Source organism: Amblyraja radiata, chromosome 7 (assembly GCF_010909765.2).
Source record: "Amblyraja radiata isolate CabotCenter1 chromosome 7, sAmbRad1.1.pri, whole genome shotgun sequence".
NCBI lineage: Eukaryota > Metazoa > Chordata > Chondrichthyes > Rajiformes > Rajidae > Amblyraja > Amblyraja radiata.
Window position 1 is genome coordinate 60,704,314 of NC_045962.1, and position 17,567 is coordinate 60,721,880.

Here is a 17,567-nt window from a genome sequence, read left to right on the forward strand (position 1 = left end):
TGTAGACTGTTGTTAGTTTGGTTGAGCACATTCTTGTCATAACATTTTAAGGATGGAAAGCGGTGTAAAAAGAACAGCTGCATGATTTGTAAATCCTCTACCCAACTCTCTCCTACTTTCAATTGAACATTCTTCTTCTGTCTCTGCAGATTTAATTAATGGTGCGCAGGAGCAGTGTGAATTGCCTCCTATGGATGGCTTCCCTCATTGCGAGAGCAAATTGAAGGTAATCTTAATTTGTGGGATATTGTTCTATTAATTTCTTTATCTATACATAACTAAAATACTGATCTTGTGCTCTTCCGGTTTGCGCGGTTTTTCTATTTGCGTAAAAAACGGTACGCGACAGTGCTTCGATTTTTCGCCAGGTTACTCACCGTTCTCCTGTGCTGCGTGTGCAAGTTTTTTTCTGTTCGGTGGTGTTTTGTAAAAGTTATTGAGGTTTACAAATCTTAAAAAACATGTGTGTGCAGATTCCTTCAGTCAGCACCACGCAGATTGGTCTCTTCCCCTGTCAGTCAATGCCACGGCCGGGATGGCGATGCCCCTTCCTGTCCCACCGGCAGAAATGATACAATAAATCAATTTATTTGGTGTCATTTGAATGAGGTTCAAACAAAATTTGGTTTCTGCAGTCATACACACAAGAAAAAGAAACAAGATACAACACAATTTACACAAACATCCCATCACAGTGAATCTCCTCCTCACTGTGATGGAAGGCCAAGTCTTATCTCTCCCCTGCACTTCTCATTCTCCTCCCGATTTCAGAGTCAAAGCCCCCGGCGGGCAATGGTAAGTAAGTTCTGCGGCCATTAAAGCCGCGCCAGGCGATGCAAGGCCGCGCTACGGGTCTTGGTGTTGGAGCCCCCGGCGGGCGCTAGCAAGTCCTGTGACATTTAAGGGTACACAGGCAAGAAAATTGTGTCATTTCGAGGTACAATTATCAAAAAAAATCTGCATAAAGGGGACGCTGCCTCTGGACCCCTATATCTCATCCTCTTTTTTCAGTTTCTGTCTCATGCCTGTGCACACACGCACAGAGACACACACGCGCACAGACAGAGAGACAGACACAGACAGACAGACAGAGACAGACACACAGAGAGAGACAGACACACAGAGAGACACAGACACACAGAGAGAGACACACACACACAGACAGATAGACACAGACCGACAGACACAGTCATGTGTTTAAGAAGGAACTGCAGATGCTGGAAAATCGAAGGTACACAAAAATACTGGAGAAACTCAGCGGGTGCAACGGCATCTATGGAGCAAAGGAAATAGGCAACGTTTCGTCTGAAGAAGGGTTTCGGCCCGAAACGTTGCCTATTTCCTTTGTTCTATAGATGCTGCTACACCCGCTGAGTTACTCCAGCCTTTTTGTGTACCAACAGACACAGTCAGGCAGACGCAGACACAGTCAGACAGACAGACAGACAGACACACACACAGACAGACACACACACAGACAGACACACACACAGACAGCCAGACACACACACACACACACACACACACACACACACACACACACACACCCCCCACACCACGGTCCAATCGTCAAGTCAACTGGATCTAAACCACAGCTAACAATGAATGACCTGTGGAGGGGAAAAGAGGGAGAGGAGGGCAGTGGGAGAGGTCATGAGGGATAGTGGGGGGGGGGGGGGGGGGGGGAATAGGGGAAGTGGGGGATAGAGGGACAGGTGGGGGCTAGGGAGGGATGGGGTAGGGGAAAGGAGAGGTGAGGGAGGGTTGGAGAGGGGAAAGAAGAGGGAGGGTGAAGAGGAGGAATGAGGGGAAATGAGCCGTGCCTGCGCAGTTGGGGGCTATGTGTGAGTGGTGCAATATTGCGTTGGTGGGACGGGTTGCTTTGTGGGAACGGATGAGTGGTGGAATAATGCGATGGCTGTGTTTATACATAGTCCCTCCATTTCAGGGCACCATAATGTTTGGAACACATGGCTTCACAAGCGTTTGTAATTGTTCAGTTGTGTTTAATTGCCTCCTTAATGCGGGTTCAAGAGAGCTCTCAGCACCGAGTCTTTCCTCCAGTCTTTCCATCACCTTTGGAAACTTTTATTGGTGTTTATCAACATGAGGACCAAAGTTGTGCCAATGAAAGTCAAATAAGCCATTATGAGACTGGGAAACAAGAATAAAACTGTTAGCGACATCAGCCAAACCTTAGGCTTACCAAAATCAACTGTTTGGAACATCATTAAGAAGAAAGAGACCACTGGTGAGCTTACTAATCGCAAAGGCCAAGGAAGACCTCCATAGCTGATGATAGAGGAATTCTCTCTATAATAAAGAAACATACCCAAACACCTGTCCGACAGATCAGAAGCACTCTTCAGGAGTCAGGTGTGGATGTGTCAATGACCACTAACCGCAGAAGACTTCATGAGTAGAAACACAGAGGCTACGCTGCAAGATGCAAACTACTGGTTAGCCGCAAAAATAGCATGGCCAGGTTACAGTTTGCCAAGAAATACTTAAAAGAGCAACCACAGTTCTGGAAAAAGGTCTTGTGCACAAATGAGACAAAGATTGACATATCAGAGTGATGGCAAGAGCAAAGTATGGAGGAGAGAAGGAACTGCCCAAGATCCAAAGCATACCACCTCATCTGTGAAACACGGTGGTGGGGGTGTTATGGCCTGGGCATGTATGGCTGCTGAAGGTACTGGCCTACTTTTATCTTCTTTGACGATACAACTGCTGATGGTAGTAGCATAATTAATTCTGAAGTGTATAGACACATCCTATCAGCTCAAGTTTAAACAAATGCCTCAAAACACATTGGCCGGCGATTCATTCTACAATGATCCCAAACATACTGCTAAAGCAACAAAGGAGTTTTTCAAAACTGAAATAAATGGTAAATTCTTGAGTGGCCAATCTTGAATAATCTGACCTGAACCCAATTGAGCATGCCTTTTAGACAATGGACATTGGTGCAGGAGTAGGCCATTCGGCCCTTCGAGCCAGTACCGCCATTTAATGTGATCATAGCTGATCATCCCCAATCAGTACCCCGTTCCTGCCTTCTTCCCATATCCACTGAATCCGCTATTTTTAAGAGCCCAATCTAACTCTCTCTGGAAAGCATCCAGAGAACCTGACTCCACCGCCCTCTGAGGCAGAGAATTCCACAGACTCACAACTCTCTGTGAGAAAAAGTGTTTCCTCGTCTCCGTTCTAAATGGCTTACTCCTTATTCTTAAACTGTGGCCCCTGGTTCTGGACTCCCCCAACATTGGGAACATGTTTCCTGCCTCTAGCGTGTCCAAGCCCTTAACAATCTTATGTTTCAGTGAGATATCCTCTCATCCTTCTAAACTCCAGAGTGTACAAGCCCAGCAGCTCCATTCTCTCAGCATATGACAGTCCCGCCATCCTGGGAATTAACCTTGTAAACCTACGATGCACTCCCTCAAAATAAGGGACCAAAACTGCACACAATACTCCAGGTGTGGTCTCACTAGGGCTCTGTGCAACTGCAGAAGGACATCTTTGGTCCTATATTTGACACCTCTTGTTATAAAGGCCAACATGCTTTCTTCACTGCCTGCTGTACCTGCATGCTTACTTTCATAGACTGATGAACAAGGACCCCCAGATCCCGTTGTACTTCCCCTTTTCCCAACTTGACGCCACTTAGATAGTAATCTGCCTTCCGTTTTTGCTACCAAAGTGGATAACCTCACATTTATCCACATTAAACTGCATCTGCCATGCTTCTGCCCACTCCCCCAACCTGTCCAAGTCACCCTGCATTCTCATAACATCCTCCTCACAGTTCACACTCCCACCCAGCTTTGTGTCATCTGCAAATTTTTTAATGTTACTTTGAATCCCTTCATCCAAATCATTGATGTATATTGTAAATAACTGCGGTCACAGCACTGAGCCTTGCGGTACCCCACTAGTCACTGCCTGCTATTCTGAAAGGGACCCGTTAATCCCTACTCTTTGTTTCCTGTCTGCCAACCAATTTTCTATCCAAGTCAGCACTCTACCTCCAATACCATGTGCCCTAATTTTGCCCACTAATCTCCTATGTGGGACCTTATCAAATGCTTTCTGAAAGTCCTGGTACACTACATCCACTTGTCCATTTTCCTAGTTACATCTTCAAAGAATTCCAGAAAATTAGTCAAGCATGATTTCCCCTTCGTAAATCCATGCTGACTTGTACCGATCCTGTTACTGCGATACAAATGTGCCGCTATTTCATCTTTTATAATTGACTCCAGCAACTTCCCCACCACCGATGTCAGGCTAAGTGGTCTATAATTCACTGTTTTCTCTCTCCCGCATTTCTTAAAAAGTGGGATAACATTAGCTGATCCTGAGTCTATAGAACATTGGAAAATGGAAAGGTTTTCGGCCCGAAACGTCGCCTATTTCCTTCGCTCCATAGATGCTGCTGCACCCGCTGAGTTCCTCCAGCAATTTTGTGTACCATTGGAAAATTATCGCCAATGCATCACGATTTCTAGAGCCACTTCCTTAAGTACCCTGGGATGCAGACCATCAGGGCCTGGGGATTTATCAGCCTTCAGTCCCATCAGTCTATCCAACAACATTTCCTGCCTAATGTGGATTTCCTTCAGTTCCTCCATCACCCCAGATCCTCTGGCCACTACTATATCAGGAAGATTGTTTGTGTCCTCCTTAGTGAAGACAGATCCAAAGTACCTGTTCAACTCATCTGCCATTTCCTTGTTCCCCATAATAAATTCACCTTTTTCGGCCTTCAAGGGTCCTACTTTGGTCTTAACTAATTTTTTCCTCTTCACATACCTAAAGAAGCTTTTATCTTACGTATTGTCTTTTTAGTTATCTTCTGTTGTTCTTTAAACATTACCCAATCCTCTTGGTTCCCGCTCATCTTTGCTACGTTGTACTTCTTCACTTTAATTTTTATACTGTCTCTGACGCCCCATGGGCGCCCCTTACTCCCCTTGGAATCTTTCTTCCTCCTAGGAATGAACTGATCCTGCACCTTCTGTATTATTCCAAGAAATAACTGCCATTTTTGTTCCACTGTCATCCCTGCTAGTGTATCTTTCCAGTCAACTTTGGCCAGCTCCTCCCTCATGGCCCCATAGTCCCCTTTATTCAACTGTAACACTGACAACTCTGATCTACCCTTCTCCCTCTCCAGTTGTAGATTAAACCTGACCATGTTATGGTCACTACCTCCTAATGGCTCATTAACCTCGAGGTCCATTATCAAATCCGGTTCATTACATTACACTAAATCCAGAATTGCTTTCTCCCTGGTAGGCTCCAATACAAGCTGTTCAAAGAATCCATCATGAAGGCACTCTACAAAGTCCCTTTCTTGGGGTCCAGTACCAACCTGATTTTCCCAGTCTACCTGCATGTTGAAATCTCCCATAACAACCACAGCATTACTTTTGTTACATGCCAATTTTAACTCCTATTCAACGCGCCCTTTGTCCAGGCTACTGTTTGGGGACCTGGAGAGAAGTCCCATTAGGGTATTTTTGCCCTTACAATTCCTTAGTTCTATCCATACTGACTCCACATCTCCTGTTTCAATGCCACCCCTTGCAAGGGACTGAATTTCATTCCTCACCAACAGAGCAACCCCACCCCCTCTGCCCACCTGTCTGTCTTTTCAATAGGAGGTATACCCTTGAATATTCAGTTCCCAGCCCTAGCCCTCTTGCAGCCATGTCTCTGTAATTCCCAGAACCTCATACTTGCCAATTTCTAACTGAGCCTCAAGCTCGTCCACTTTATTTCTTATACTTCGCACATTCATATACACCACTTTGACTTCCGAATTCACTTCCCCCTCGCACCGCTTGCAATCGGCCCTGACCATACTCTGTTGTCCCTTCTCGAGCTTTCCTTCCCATTAATTTGAGAATATTTTCCCTGTACTCACTTCCCCTTTAACTCCATCTTTATACTCCCAATTTGTCAATCCCTCCCCCCCCATTATTTAGTTTAAACCCACACGTGTAGCCCTAGCAAACCTGCCTGCCAGAATGTCGGTCCCCCTCCAGTTAAGGTGTAACCCGTCCCTTTTGTACAGGTCACCCCTACCCCAGAAGAGTTCCCAGTGGTCTATAAATCTCAATCCTTGCTCCCTGCTCTAGCCCCTCGGCCACACATTCAGATCCCCTATCTCCCTGTTCCTGTCCTCACTAGCACGGGGTACTGGAAACAATCCAGTGATAACCACCCTAGAGGTCAGGCCTTTCAGTCTTCTTCCCAACTCCCTGAACTCATGTTGGAGTACCTCCTTCCTCTTTTTCCCGATGTCATTTGTGGCTACGTGCACAACTACTGCCGGCTGTTCACCTTCTCTCTTGAGGATGTTCTGAATTCGGCTCGTGACATCCTGAACCCTGGCACCAAGGAGGCAACAACCATCCTCGCATCTCGTCTGCCGCCACAGAATCTTCTGTCCGCTCCTCGGTCAATGGAGTCACCCACCGCTAAGGCTCTGTCCGATGTCGGTCTCGACGGTCGAGTCCCATCTCTAGGACGTGTCCGCCGCTCGGACTGGAAACATCGTCTCCCCGGACAGTTCCCAAGAGGGCGTCCCTGTTTTCATTATATGCTGAGGAGAAAACTGAAGGGTACTAGCTGCCAAAACAAGCTTCATCTCCATCTCCATCTTCTCTTTTCTTATTTCTTTTCTTTTCTCTTGTACTTCTTTGGTAGCTTAGAGGTCTTTTTCTTGCTTTCTCTTATTTTACTTCTCTTTCTTCATTCTTTTCTTATTTTGTTTTTTTTTTTTTTTTTTTAATTTAGGTTCTAACCTTAAAAATGAAGCTATGCAATAATTGTATAACTGTTATGTCGATCATCTTATCCCTGTACAATCGCTTCTAATAAAATAAATTATTTAAAAAAACAAGCTTAAGCTAAAGATGGCTGCAATACAGGCCTGGCAGAGCATCACCAGAGAAGACATCCTGGTGATGTCCATGAATCGCAGACTTCAAGCAATCATTGCATGCAAGGGATATACAACAAAATACTAAACATGACTACTTTCATTTCCATACATTGCTGTCGCAAATATTATGGTGCCCTGAAATAGGAGGACTGTGTATAAACACTGCTGTATTTTTTACATGGTGAAACCAAAATGTATAAAAATGGCCTTTATTAAAATCTGACAATGTGCACTTTAACCAGGTGTTATTTTTTTTTCTATTACAAATCTCAAATTGTGGAGTACAGAGGCAAATATATAAATGATGGGTCTTTGTCCCAAACATATGGAGGGCACTGTATCCATCAAATTTCTCCTTGGCTACCTTTCCCAAGAAAAAAAAATCCCAGACCCTCTATTCCACCATTATCTTTCCAAGGATCACTCTTGTCCATCTTATCTGAACCCTCTCTTATGCTGGGAAAGGGAACATGAGAGCATGAGAAATAGAAGCATGAGAACTTGAGTGTTCAGTTTTGAGAATTATTGGGAGAAACACATCAATTAAAATTGGGGTATTTGCAAGCATGGAGGGATTTACAAGGAAGATGAATGTCAGTAGTTTATGGCGATGTAGATTGAGTGAGTAGAAGAGTTTTTTTGTAAAGTGAAGTGCACAGAGGTCATGAGTAAAATATAAGAGGAACTAGAGAAAGATGAGCTGGCCGAGTCCAGAGCGGGTGGAGCTGTGGTGGACGCTGCTGCGACCCGACCCCCGGAGATTCGGAGGCTGCAACTGCGGGTTTGGCGGATGGCACCGGGAGCCTGCTGGTCCCTGGAGGGAGACCGCTTTTCAGGGCTCCCGCAACGGCGACTTCTCCCGCCCGAGTTGTGGGGTTGAAGAGCTCCTGGAGCGGGGCCTACATCACCGCCCCGCGCGGCTTGGAATGGCCGCGGGACTGCGAGCGCACGCCGGGGGCTCTAACACCAAGAACCCGGTGTGCGGCCTTGCATCACCCGGCGTGGCTTTAATGGCCGCGGGACAATTCGCCATCGCCCGCCAGGGGCTTTGATGACTTTGACTTTGACTTTGACTTTGACTTTGACTCTGACATCGGGGGGGGGGGGGAGAGTGCAGTGGAGAGATAAGTTTTTTTGGCCTTCCATCACAGCAATGTGATGGATGTTTATGTAAATTATGTTGTGTCTTGGGTCTATTTGTTTGTAATGTATGGCTGCAGAAACGACATTTCGTTTGGACCTCAAGGGGTCCAAATGACAATAAATTGAATTGTATTGTATTGTATTGTATTGTATGAGAACTTGCGACCATCTGGCTAAAATGATTAAATATTTGACATGATATTCTGGGGGGAAAATTGAAGCAACACAGGGCACAGACAAGATTTTTTTCTCTTTGTGGCACGGCATTGATACATCCTTTTTTTAAAAACTTTTCAACTCTGGCCTTTGTCCAACCATTTCCCAATCAAAACCCACTCTCATCTGTATCCATTCATCACTCGGCCATTTGTCTTTTATTTTGTATAAACCAGCAATTGCAGTCCCATGTATTTCATTGATAAATTCTTTGTCACTCAATACGAGGATGCAATTTTGGCGGAAAAAAGCAGCATTCAATAATGCACGGTGGTCCAGCCAGATTTGGCAGCGAACAGATAAACCAGTTGTCCATTGACCATTTGAGTCTGTAAGGATTGAACGAGTTGCTAAGTAAGGCTAACTACCAAAGAGCAGTCAGACTGAGAGAAGGCCCAGAGTATCATAACCGGAGTCAAGTACCGTATTTCCCGGCAATGAAGACGCACCTGCATCAAAGATGCACCCCAATTTAAGTTGTTAAATTTTGAAAAAAGGATGGCGGGACAGGATCAAGGGTTTGGTTTAGTCCAGGGGTCGGCAACATCGCCTGTGTGCCCCGGGACTGGTTGTAGTTCCCACATCCCTCGTGTCCCCGGGACTAGTTGCAGTCCCAGGTCGCCTGGCCCGGGACTGGCTGTAGCTCCCAGGTCGCCAGGACTGGCTGTAGCTCCCAGGTCGCCTGCCCCGGGACTAGTAGAGAGAGAGAGAGAGCCCGGGACGGAGCAGCCAGCCTTCCGCCCAGTAGCTACTCGCTAATCACCACCTCCACCGGTTGCGTCTGTGCCGAAGGAGACCATGGCTGGCGGGCAGACGGGCCTGCAGAAGGCGCCAGTTCTGCTGTTCGGTCTCCGGCCACAATGCGGTGGCTCTGCGCCCAGAGCGCAGCGGATAGTGAGTGAGTTACTGGCATGATCCACGACCCCTTCCTTTTCAACACTCCTACCCTCCCCACAACTTTACTCCTGGCGGCCCAGCCAATTTGTGCAGCCCAGGCCATGCTGACCCAGGCCAGACTCTCCACACGCTGTAAAAGGAACACTTTCTCCCCCCCCCCCCCCCCCCAGCGGTGCTGTCCTTTTACAGCAGCTTCCCACTTTACAGCCACTTCACATCAGCTGCCAGCAATTCGGGATAGACTTGGCTATCCCTCAGTACGGCAACATCGTTCTTGATGTTGCTATACTGAGGGATAGCCAAGTCTACCTTGGTTAACAACCTAACCTTCGGCCTCCAAGACGCAGGTACATTTTTGTGCCTTATTTCTGGGTAAAAAAATAGCGTCTTCATTGCCGGGAAATACGGTATGTGATTGATCAGTAAGAGAAATGTGTGAGAGTGGGGTGGCTCATTAAGATTTTGAATTGGGGGAGATTTTTTTCCAAAATGGGTATTGGAAGAAAAATTGGGAGCCGTGTGTGAACAGTAATACAAGGAAGTGATTAGATATGGTTTGGTTGATGATTTGTTGAGATAGATAGCAGGGCCAAAGGGGTATCTAAGAATACGGATAATAGAGTTTGCATGAAAAGAGAATTTAATGAAGGATATGCTGGTGATGAATTTGGAGTACAGAGCCAGCTGAATTGAAATTCTGATGGCAACCACAGTGAAAATAAGTCAGTCGGTGTGGAAGTGTTTTTTGGGGAAAGTAATGAAAACATTTGTTTTAAGATGGATGATGGATGGATGATGATGAACAGTAATTTCAAATAGGTTGTTTAATGGAAGAATATGTTATTTGGGTTAACTTGGAGATATTTCTGAAGCCCAATCTAGGCAAAGGAAACTCAATTTCTACTGTCTTTTCCAATGGAGATGGTCCTCAATCGTTTTATTGCATCTCCTTCCCCATATTTTATGATTTGTGTTAACTAACAGTTCACAGTAATCAATATGTAGTCTACAGAGATTCTGTACATATAAAGCAAATGTTACATTTTTTTTTATCTGTCCTAATATCAATCCCATTTTTTTATTTTTCATAACCAGTTTCTGTTTGTTGTTTCTTCTACATTTTGGACTTATTACATAAAGCTTCAAACCAAAATACCATAACTTTAGTATTTATAATGTGTGTTTAGATTATTGTATTGGTCACGTTTAGGATCTTGGGCCCAGCTGCATTGGGCCATCCAGCAATTACCAAAGGACCGCAATACAGCGGTGTTTCAGGTTAAAGGGCAGGAAAGGTATAGAGAGGGTAGACAAAAGTGCTGGAGAAATTCAGCGGGTGCGGCAGCATCTATGGAGCGAAGGAAATTGGCAACGTTTTGGGCCGAAACCCTTCTTCAGATGTTGTTTTCCAGGGAAAGAACAAAATGGTTTATTCCCACTGGTCTCTCACATAGATAGGATTGTGCAGAAAGTCGGGGACAATGATCCAGCGGAAATATCTATTCCGTCTGCACTGATGCGTAAATGTGTATATCAGAGTTGCTTCAGGAGTGCCAAATAGTCCTGAAGGGAAGCACAGCTGCAGTATCGATAAATGACCACAGGTGGTTGGCTGAAAACCAACATGAAGTGAGATAATCCTCAAGTTGACAATCATTTGAAGTTTACAGAGCAATTGGTGATGCACACAAATCTTTTATTTTAAATTATTATGCTGCTGTTTTTCATTGGAAACAGAATACAAGCCAGCTTTCTGATTAAAACATTTGTCAACTGTATTTGCCAGTTCTCGCTTGCTTAATCATTTATGCAGACCAGTCTAACTTGCTGTATAGAGTAGAGATCTCACTGTTGCTGCTTAGACCAAGTGTGACTTGCAATGTAGTTTCTGGATATTTCTGTTCCTCATTTTGTGCAAAGCCAGATTATTTAAGAGGTGGAATAGGAACAGGATGTCTCTAATCGGGCTTTAGAAACATAGAAACATAGAAAATAGGTGCAGGAGTAGGCCATTTGGCCCTTCGAGCCTGCACCGCCATTCAATATGATCATGGCTGATCATCCAACTCAGTATCCTGTACCTGCCTTCTTTCCATACCCTCGATCCCTTTAGCCACAAGGGCCACATCTAACTCCCTCTTAAATATTTTCTGTGCATGGCAGCTACATCCAATGTAACATCTAGCTATATTGCCGATTGGACTATTTATTTCATTGGTGAGGGGTTTTGCATAGATACAATGGACTCTCATCTTCCTTAGAAGCCTCACATGTGGCACTTTATCAAAGGCTTTCTGAAATTTGAGGAGGTCAATGAATATTCTCTGAACTTCTACAAGTGTATGGTTGAGAACATATTGACTAGTTGCATAACAGCCTGGTTTGGCAATTCAAACATTCTGGAATGTAATTACAAAACGTGGTGAACACTGCCTTATCCATCACAGGTACTGACCTCTGCACCATTGAAGGGATTCTATAAGACAGTCCCAAAATGTCAGCCAGCATCATCATTGACCCACTCCACCCTGGCCATGCTCTCATTTCACTCCTGCCATCAGGAAGAAAGTATTGTAGTCTGAAAACTGTAACATCCAGATTCAGGAACAACATCTTTCCAACGACCGTCACTAGAGATATGAGATGGTTCAGAACAAATCGGAGCCGGCACCGATGATTGGAAAGGTGGAGCCCACATTGTTATCAAGTTATCCCCAGCCAACAATTGATCAAGGGATGTATGGATGCAAACAGTAAAACGGTGACCAAGCGCGCGTGGCCGGTCATTGGTGCGGCCTGAAGAAAGCACTGCCAGCCGACTTGGGTGGAGGAGGGATGACGAGGGATGACGAGGGAGGGAATGCAGGTGTTACTTGAAATTAGAGAAATCAATATTCATACAGCTGGGTTGTAAGTTGCCAAAGCAAAATTTGAGGTGCTGTTCCTCCAATTTGCGTGTGGCCTCGCTGTGACGGTGGAGGAGGCCCAGGATATCCTTGGTCATTGGTGTCCGCTCTGATTTGTTCTGAACCTTTTCATACCTCCCGTTCCCTCGTCCTGACTTAGTGCAAAAATAAAAAGCCTAATGTTGGGGCTTTTTATTTATTGAGCTTTTGTTTTCCTTATTATATTATCTATTGAATAGTGTGTACAAAACTGTTGAGCTGCTGCTGCAAGTAAGAATTTCATTGTTTCGTTCCTGTACATGTGGCAATAAAACACTTAACTTTTGATGACCTTTAGTATTTTGACTATGCAAGTATTAAATTCCCTCAATAAAATCATCCTGTCTTTGCTACATGCTAATTTCTACAAGTATTAATTATACGCCTTCACAGCTGCTATTAGAGAGGCGACAGACTCCTCCCCAAATGCTTGTCAGTTTCTTAATTCCATCTATTAATTCACCATTGCCTATTTAAGTCTTATTATCTTGTCAATTTCATTGTTAATCAGTAATGGCTAATCCAAGTAGTATTCCACCTGTGACCATCTGTGTTCAGCAGACTTCCTATCTCTCCTGACATTTCTGTAGAGATTAATTGTTTTAGGAGCAAGCTATGACTCCTTTTCATCTTCCCACAGGATCGATCTATTTCAGGAGAAGCTGGTAACTTCTTTATGCCTTTCTCTAGAAGCCAGCTGTGTGATTATCTCTTGATTAACCTTGGCCATCCTAAAAAATACCTATATTCTGAGAAAACAGGATGGCACAGTTAATTCTGAATGTCTGCCAATATGCTCCACTTTAATAGTTTGTGATATTTTCTACCGATCTTGTCGGTGCGACATTGGGATGATGAGCGAGAATGAAAGAGTGGATGGATGGAGAGCCGCTCCTGGCCAAGTCGCTGCATATTCCACAAGGTTCACCAGCAACCCCTTCACCAGCTGCTGCACCATCAAATTGACATGACTGTTGTTCACTGTGTAGCCCCTGGCTGACAGTGCTTTCTTCAGGCCGCACCACTGACCGGCTACGCACGCTTGATCACCGTTGGGCTTCCTCCCCTCTCTTCTTGTTGTCGTCACTTTGTTTGCTCCCCTCTCTGCCGCAGCTTCCTCCTCCACCATGGTTTCTGGCTTATTCCAAGATGGAAGTCGTTGATGACTGGGGTAGAAGAGCAGCAGATTGGACAAAGCGATGGCTCTGTCGCAAGCCCAATCAAGCAACTGTTTTTCAGAACTTGTGATGGTGCTACCAAGCTATTTTTGCTGTGCATTGAAGTTCCTTTCTTGTGCCTGATTGTTTTGGTGTTTCTTCATATTGTTCAGTGTGAAAGAGCGCTCTTTCCTCAACTGAGAGAGAACTGTGAGGTTGCAGAAAATGTTTTCCCCATATCAAATGATGATCATTGAATGAAATAATATAAATTATCAATGATTGTAGAGTGAAATGATATGGAATCCTATAGAAAACAGACATTTCTGCTTTAAGGAGAAATTGGCTTACAGATAGTTTGCAGGATTGGAACCCTTGTGTAACTCGAGGACTACCTATACTGTGTATGCACAGCTAATGCAAGGGACTAGGCGGCTAATTTTTAACTGTGCTGTTTGTCATATTGGTAACTTTAAAACTTATTAAAATTAATCTCCTATTCACTTGGATGACCTTTCAATAGTGATTTCTGCAGATTAAAAAAAAATTGTCTGCAGTGAAATAATAATTTCACTTTGTCCATAATCCTCCACTTGAATCACAGACTATCTTCCTGTACCTATCCCTTTTCCTAGTTCTGTTTATAATAACTTTCCACATTAATTCTGTATTTCTGAAAAGTGATTAACTTGAATTTACAATTTTCTCATCAGTTTAATAATTGCTATGCATTTACTGGGTGTTTGTGTATTTTAAGTTTTCGGAAACTAAAGTTATCCATTTTGTTGAAATCGCAACATTTATGTATTTGTATACATTCAGAATTTATATTGTAGCTTCTCTCAAACCTGCAACCAGAACAAATACACAAAAAATTGCAACAACATGACAAGTGTGAAGCAAAATTTTGTAAACAGAAAACTCGAATAGTTATCCGAAGTCAACAAATCAACTAATTAACTTTTGCTAAAGAGGTGTTGGCACAAATATAGCAGCAGTTGATGATTTACTGTTATGAAGGTAAATACCACAGTTTGCATATGGCAAGTGTAGTAAATGAATAAATAACCACTTTTTTTTGTGGTATTATCAGGATCATCTACAAATCCTAATACCTGTAGCACAAGATCTTATGCCAACTTAAATAAAAGACAAAAATTTAGTTAATACTAGACCAAGTGGGACCTGTCCCCTCAACGCGCGGTTATGTGGGGGGGGGGCAGCGGCCTGCGGCGTCACATGCACGCACTAATCACCACACACACACACACACACGCAGACACACTAATCCCCCCACCCCACAATATTATATTAATATTATAATTAATATTAAATTAAGAGAGAGACAGGAGGAACTGCAGATGCTGGTTTACCAAAAAAGACACACGGTGTTGCAGCTCAGCGGGTCAGGCAGCATCTCTGGAAGACGTGAATAAGTGACATTTTGGATCAAGACCCTTCTTCAGATTTATTTAGTTAGTTAGATTTAAATCCTAAAGATGCCTTAGAAGGATTTGAACACCTCTCTGGTTCCTTGCACTATCAAGCACATAGTTTACTGATCAAGAACATTGACCTGTGGTGTAAATCTGAAAATTCCAATTTGGAAAATATCCAATATTGAAATGTTGTAGAAAATTAGTGGCTTTGGCACAAAGTGACCATGGTGCACTTGGAATCCTCAGCGTCAAAGGTGGATGGTGCTGCAAGGTTTGTAGTATAAGTGATCAGTTCCCCATCTGCATGCTTCCATTCACATTCTGGAATACCACCAGGGGCGCCGTACGATGGCTGCTCTGCCGGCAGCCTGTTCGTTTTTCATCTTTTTTTAATTTTTAGTGTTTGTTAAAAGTTTGTTTTAATGTTCTTTGGTTTGTTTTATGTGGGGGAAGGGGGATGGGATCAGGGGAAACTTTTTTAGGTTTTTACCTTGCCGGAGATGTGATTAACTTTTGGAGAATGGAGCTGGAGGCCTCCTCGGACTGTCGTGAGCCCCACCGCGGGGCATGGACTTAACATCGGAGCCGATCCCTTGCCTGGGATAGCTCCAACTGCAGCCTGCGGACTTACCATCAAGAGCTCGCAGTCTAAAGAGAGGCTAGTCAGGAAGCTCCAATGACGCAGACGGTTCGACCAGCCCCAACGCGAGGTCAGATCGCCCGGCGCGGGGGAACTGACATCCCTCCGATGCGGGAGCTGATCACCTCGACGCAGAGGGCCTGAACGCCGCCGGCTACAGGAGTCAAGGTCGTCCCATCAACAGAGGGCTTGAGGCCCCCGACTGCGGAAGAATAAAGGGAAGGGACTTGAACTTTATTTCCCCTTCCATCACAGTGAGGAATGTGTAGGATTCACAGTGGTGGATGTTCATGTTAAAATGTGTTTTGGGTGATCTGTTACTTTTTATTTGTATGACTGTCTTGGCAAATGAAATTCCTCGTACGTTGCAAAACATATTTGGCAAATAAAGTACTATTCTGATTCTGAACCTGGTCTACGGTTCTCTTCAAACTGATTTTCCATTGTTTGTTTTATAATCATGACACGAATCATGACACCAATTGTAGTTGGCAGACTGTTCATCTAAATATATTAAACCTGGAGCTTTGTCTAACAGCAGTCAGGTTCTGGGACCTTTACAAATGTAGTGTTGATATCAAATGTATTATAATGGAGCAGGTCAATTAATTAACTCCACTTCCCATTCCAAAACTGACCTTTTTGGCCCGGGCCTGCTCCACTGTCAGTGCGAGGCCAATCGCATATTGAAGGAACAGCTCCTTTTATTTCTCTTGGGCAGCTTGCAACCCAGGATTTGAACGTTGATTTCTTTCATTTCAAGTAACGCTTTCATTCACTCCTTTTCCCCCATCCCCTGCCCTATCCACTCATGCATAGCCCCCAACTGCACAGGCACGGCGGAAGAGGGAGGGGAGTAGAGAGGGAGGGGGGGGGAGAGAGGGGGAGGGGGGTAGAGAAGCGAAGGGGTAGAGAGTGAGGGGGAGGGGTGGAGAGGGAAGATAGAGAGGGAGAGGGGCATAGAGGGAGGGGGTAGAGAGGGTGAGGGAGGTGATGGGGGTAGGGAGGGAGAGTAGAGGTAGGAGACGGGGATAGAGAGGGAGAGGCAAAGAGGGAGGGAGGTAGAGTTGGAGTGGGGGGGAAGGGAGGGGGCATGAGAGGGAGTGTAGACGTTTGTACAACTCTCCCTACCCCCTCCTCTCCCTCAATCCCCCCCACTCTCCCTCCTCAACTCCCCAGGATTTTTTTCCTCTCCACCCGCCCAATCCCTCCCTCACCTCTTCAAGCGGAGCTGATGGAGCTGGGCTTAACGGGTCCAAGCGGAGCCGAGAGTGCGGGGCCGAATGGGTCCCAGCGGGGCCGAGTGGGTTGGAGTGCTGGAGTACCCCTCGTAGGGGGTAAGAGAGGGAGAGGGACAGAGAGGGAGGGGGTTAGAGAGAAGGGAGGTAGAGTCGGGGGAGGGAGGGTATAGATGGATTGGGCGAGAGATCCTAGCGGGGCCAAGCGGGTTGGAGTGCCCCACGCGCCCGGCGCGTGCGAATGGATTCTGACGCCAGTTCGATTTTTTTCTTCTACAAAATGGGTGAGCTTGAAGAACTTTACTTTTTTATAACTGTTTTTAAAAGATGAGTAACTTGGGAAATATAGGTTGAAATGCGACAGGATGATATTTATCGCGTCCAGGGGGAAATGTCAGTAGCATGTGTGAAAATGGGAAGGCTGTGGCCTAGTGACTGGAAGAAGATAGGAATTAGGGAGATTGACAGAAACCTGACACAACCCTGGCCCACACATACACAAGATTTTATATATATATATATATATATAATAAAAAAGTTGGTGCTTGGCAATGCAGTGCATCAGCAGTGCTGCACTGGTGCATCACTTGAAATGATGTAGTGGACTTTTGTTCAGTTTAACTCTTTAAGAATTTATGTGTGTAAAAGAAAATTATCCCAGGAATTCGATCCAAAATAAATTCTGCGAATATTGCAACGTCCAAATTCACTTCAGAAAAGTTTGTAGATTAGTGCATTCAGTAATCATATAGGAATTCAGTGATTCTACAATATTCATGATAGACTTCCAATAACAAAGTGGAAGTACAAATACCTAAATCACCTTGGATCGAAAAAGTAAATTTTGAGCAGTCTTGGGTACCCCTGTTATGTAAATATGAAGCTAAAGGTTGACTTGTCCATACCTTTTCATTGGCAAGTATGTTTAATT

The 17,567-nt window shown here is 44.7% G+C and overlaps 1 protein-coding gene across 6 annotated transcripts in view; it reads left to right on the plus strand.

Moving 5' to 3' along the window:
• The window catches only part of mgat5 (alpha-1,6-mannosylglycoprotein 6-beta-N-acetylglucosaminyltransferase), a 123,543-nt gene that overhangs the window by 29,524 nt on the left and 76,452 nt on the right, over positions 1-17,567 (plus strand). For all 6 annotated transcript variants that reach the window (XM_033024647.1, XM_033024650.1, XM_033024648.1 and 3 more), the window contains one exon: positions 150-226. In XM_033024647.1, the coding sequence (XP_032880538.1) occupies positions 150-226 (77 nt within the window). The remainder of the gene's footprint in view (positions 1-149; positions 227-17,567) is intronic.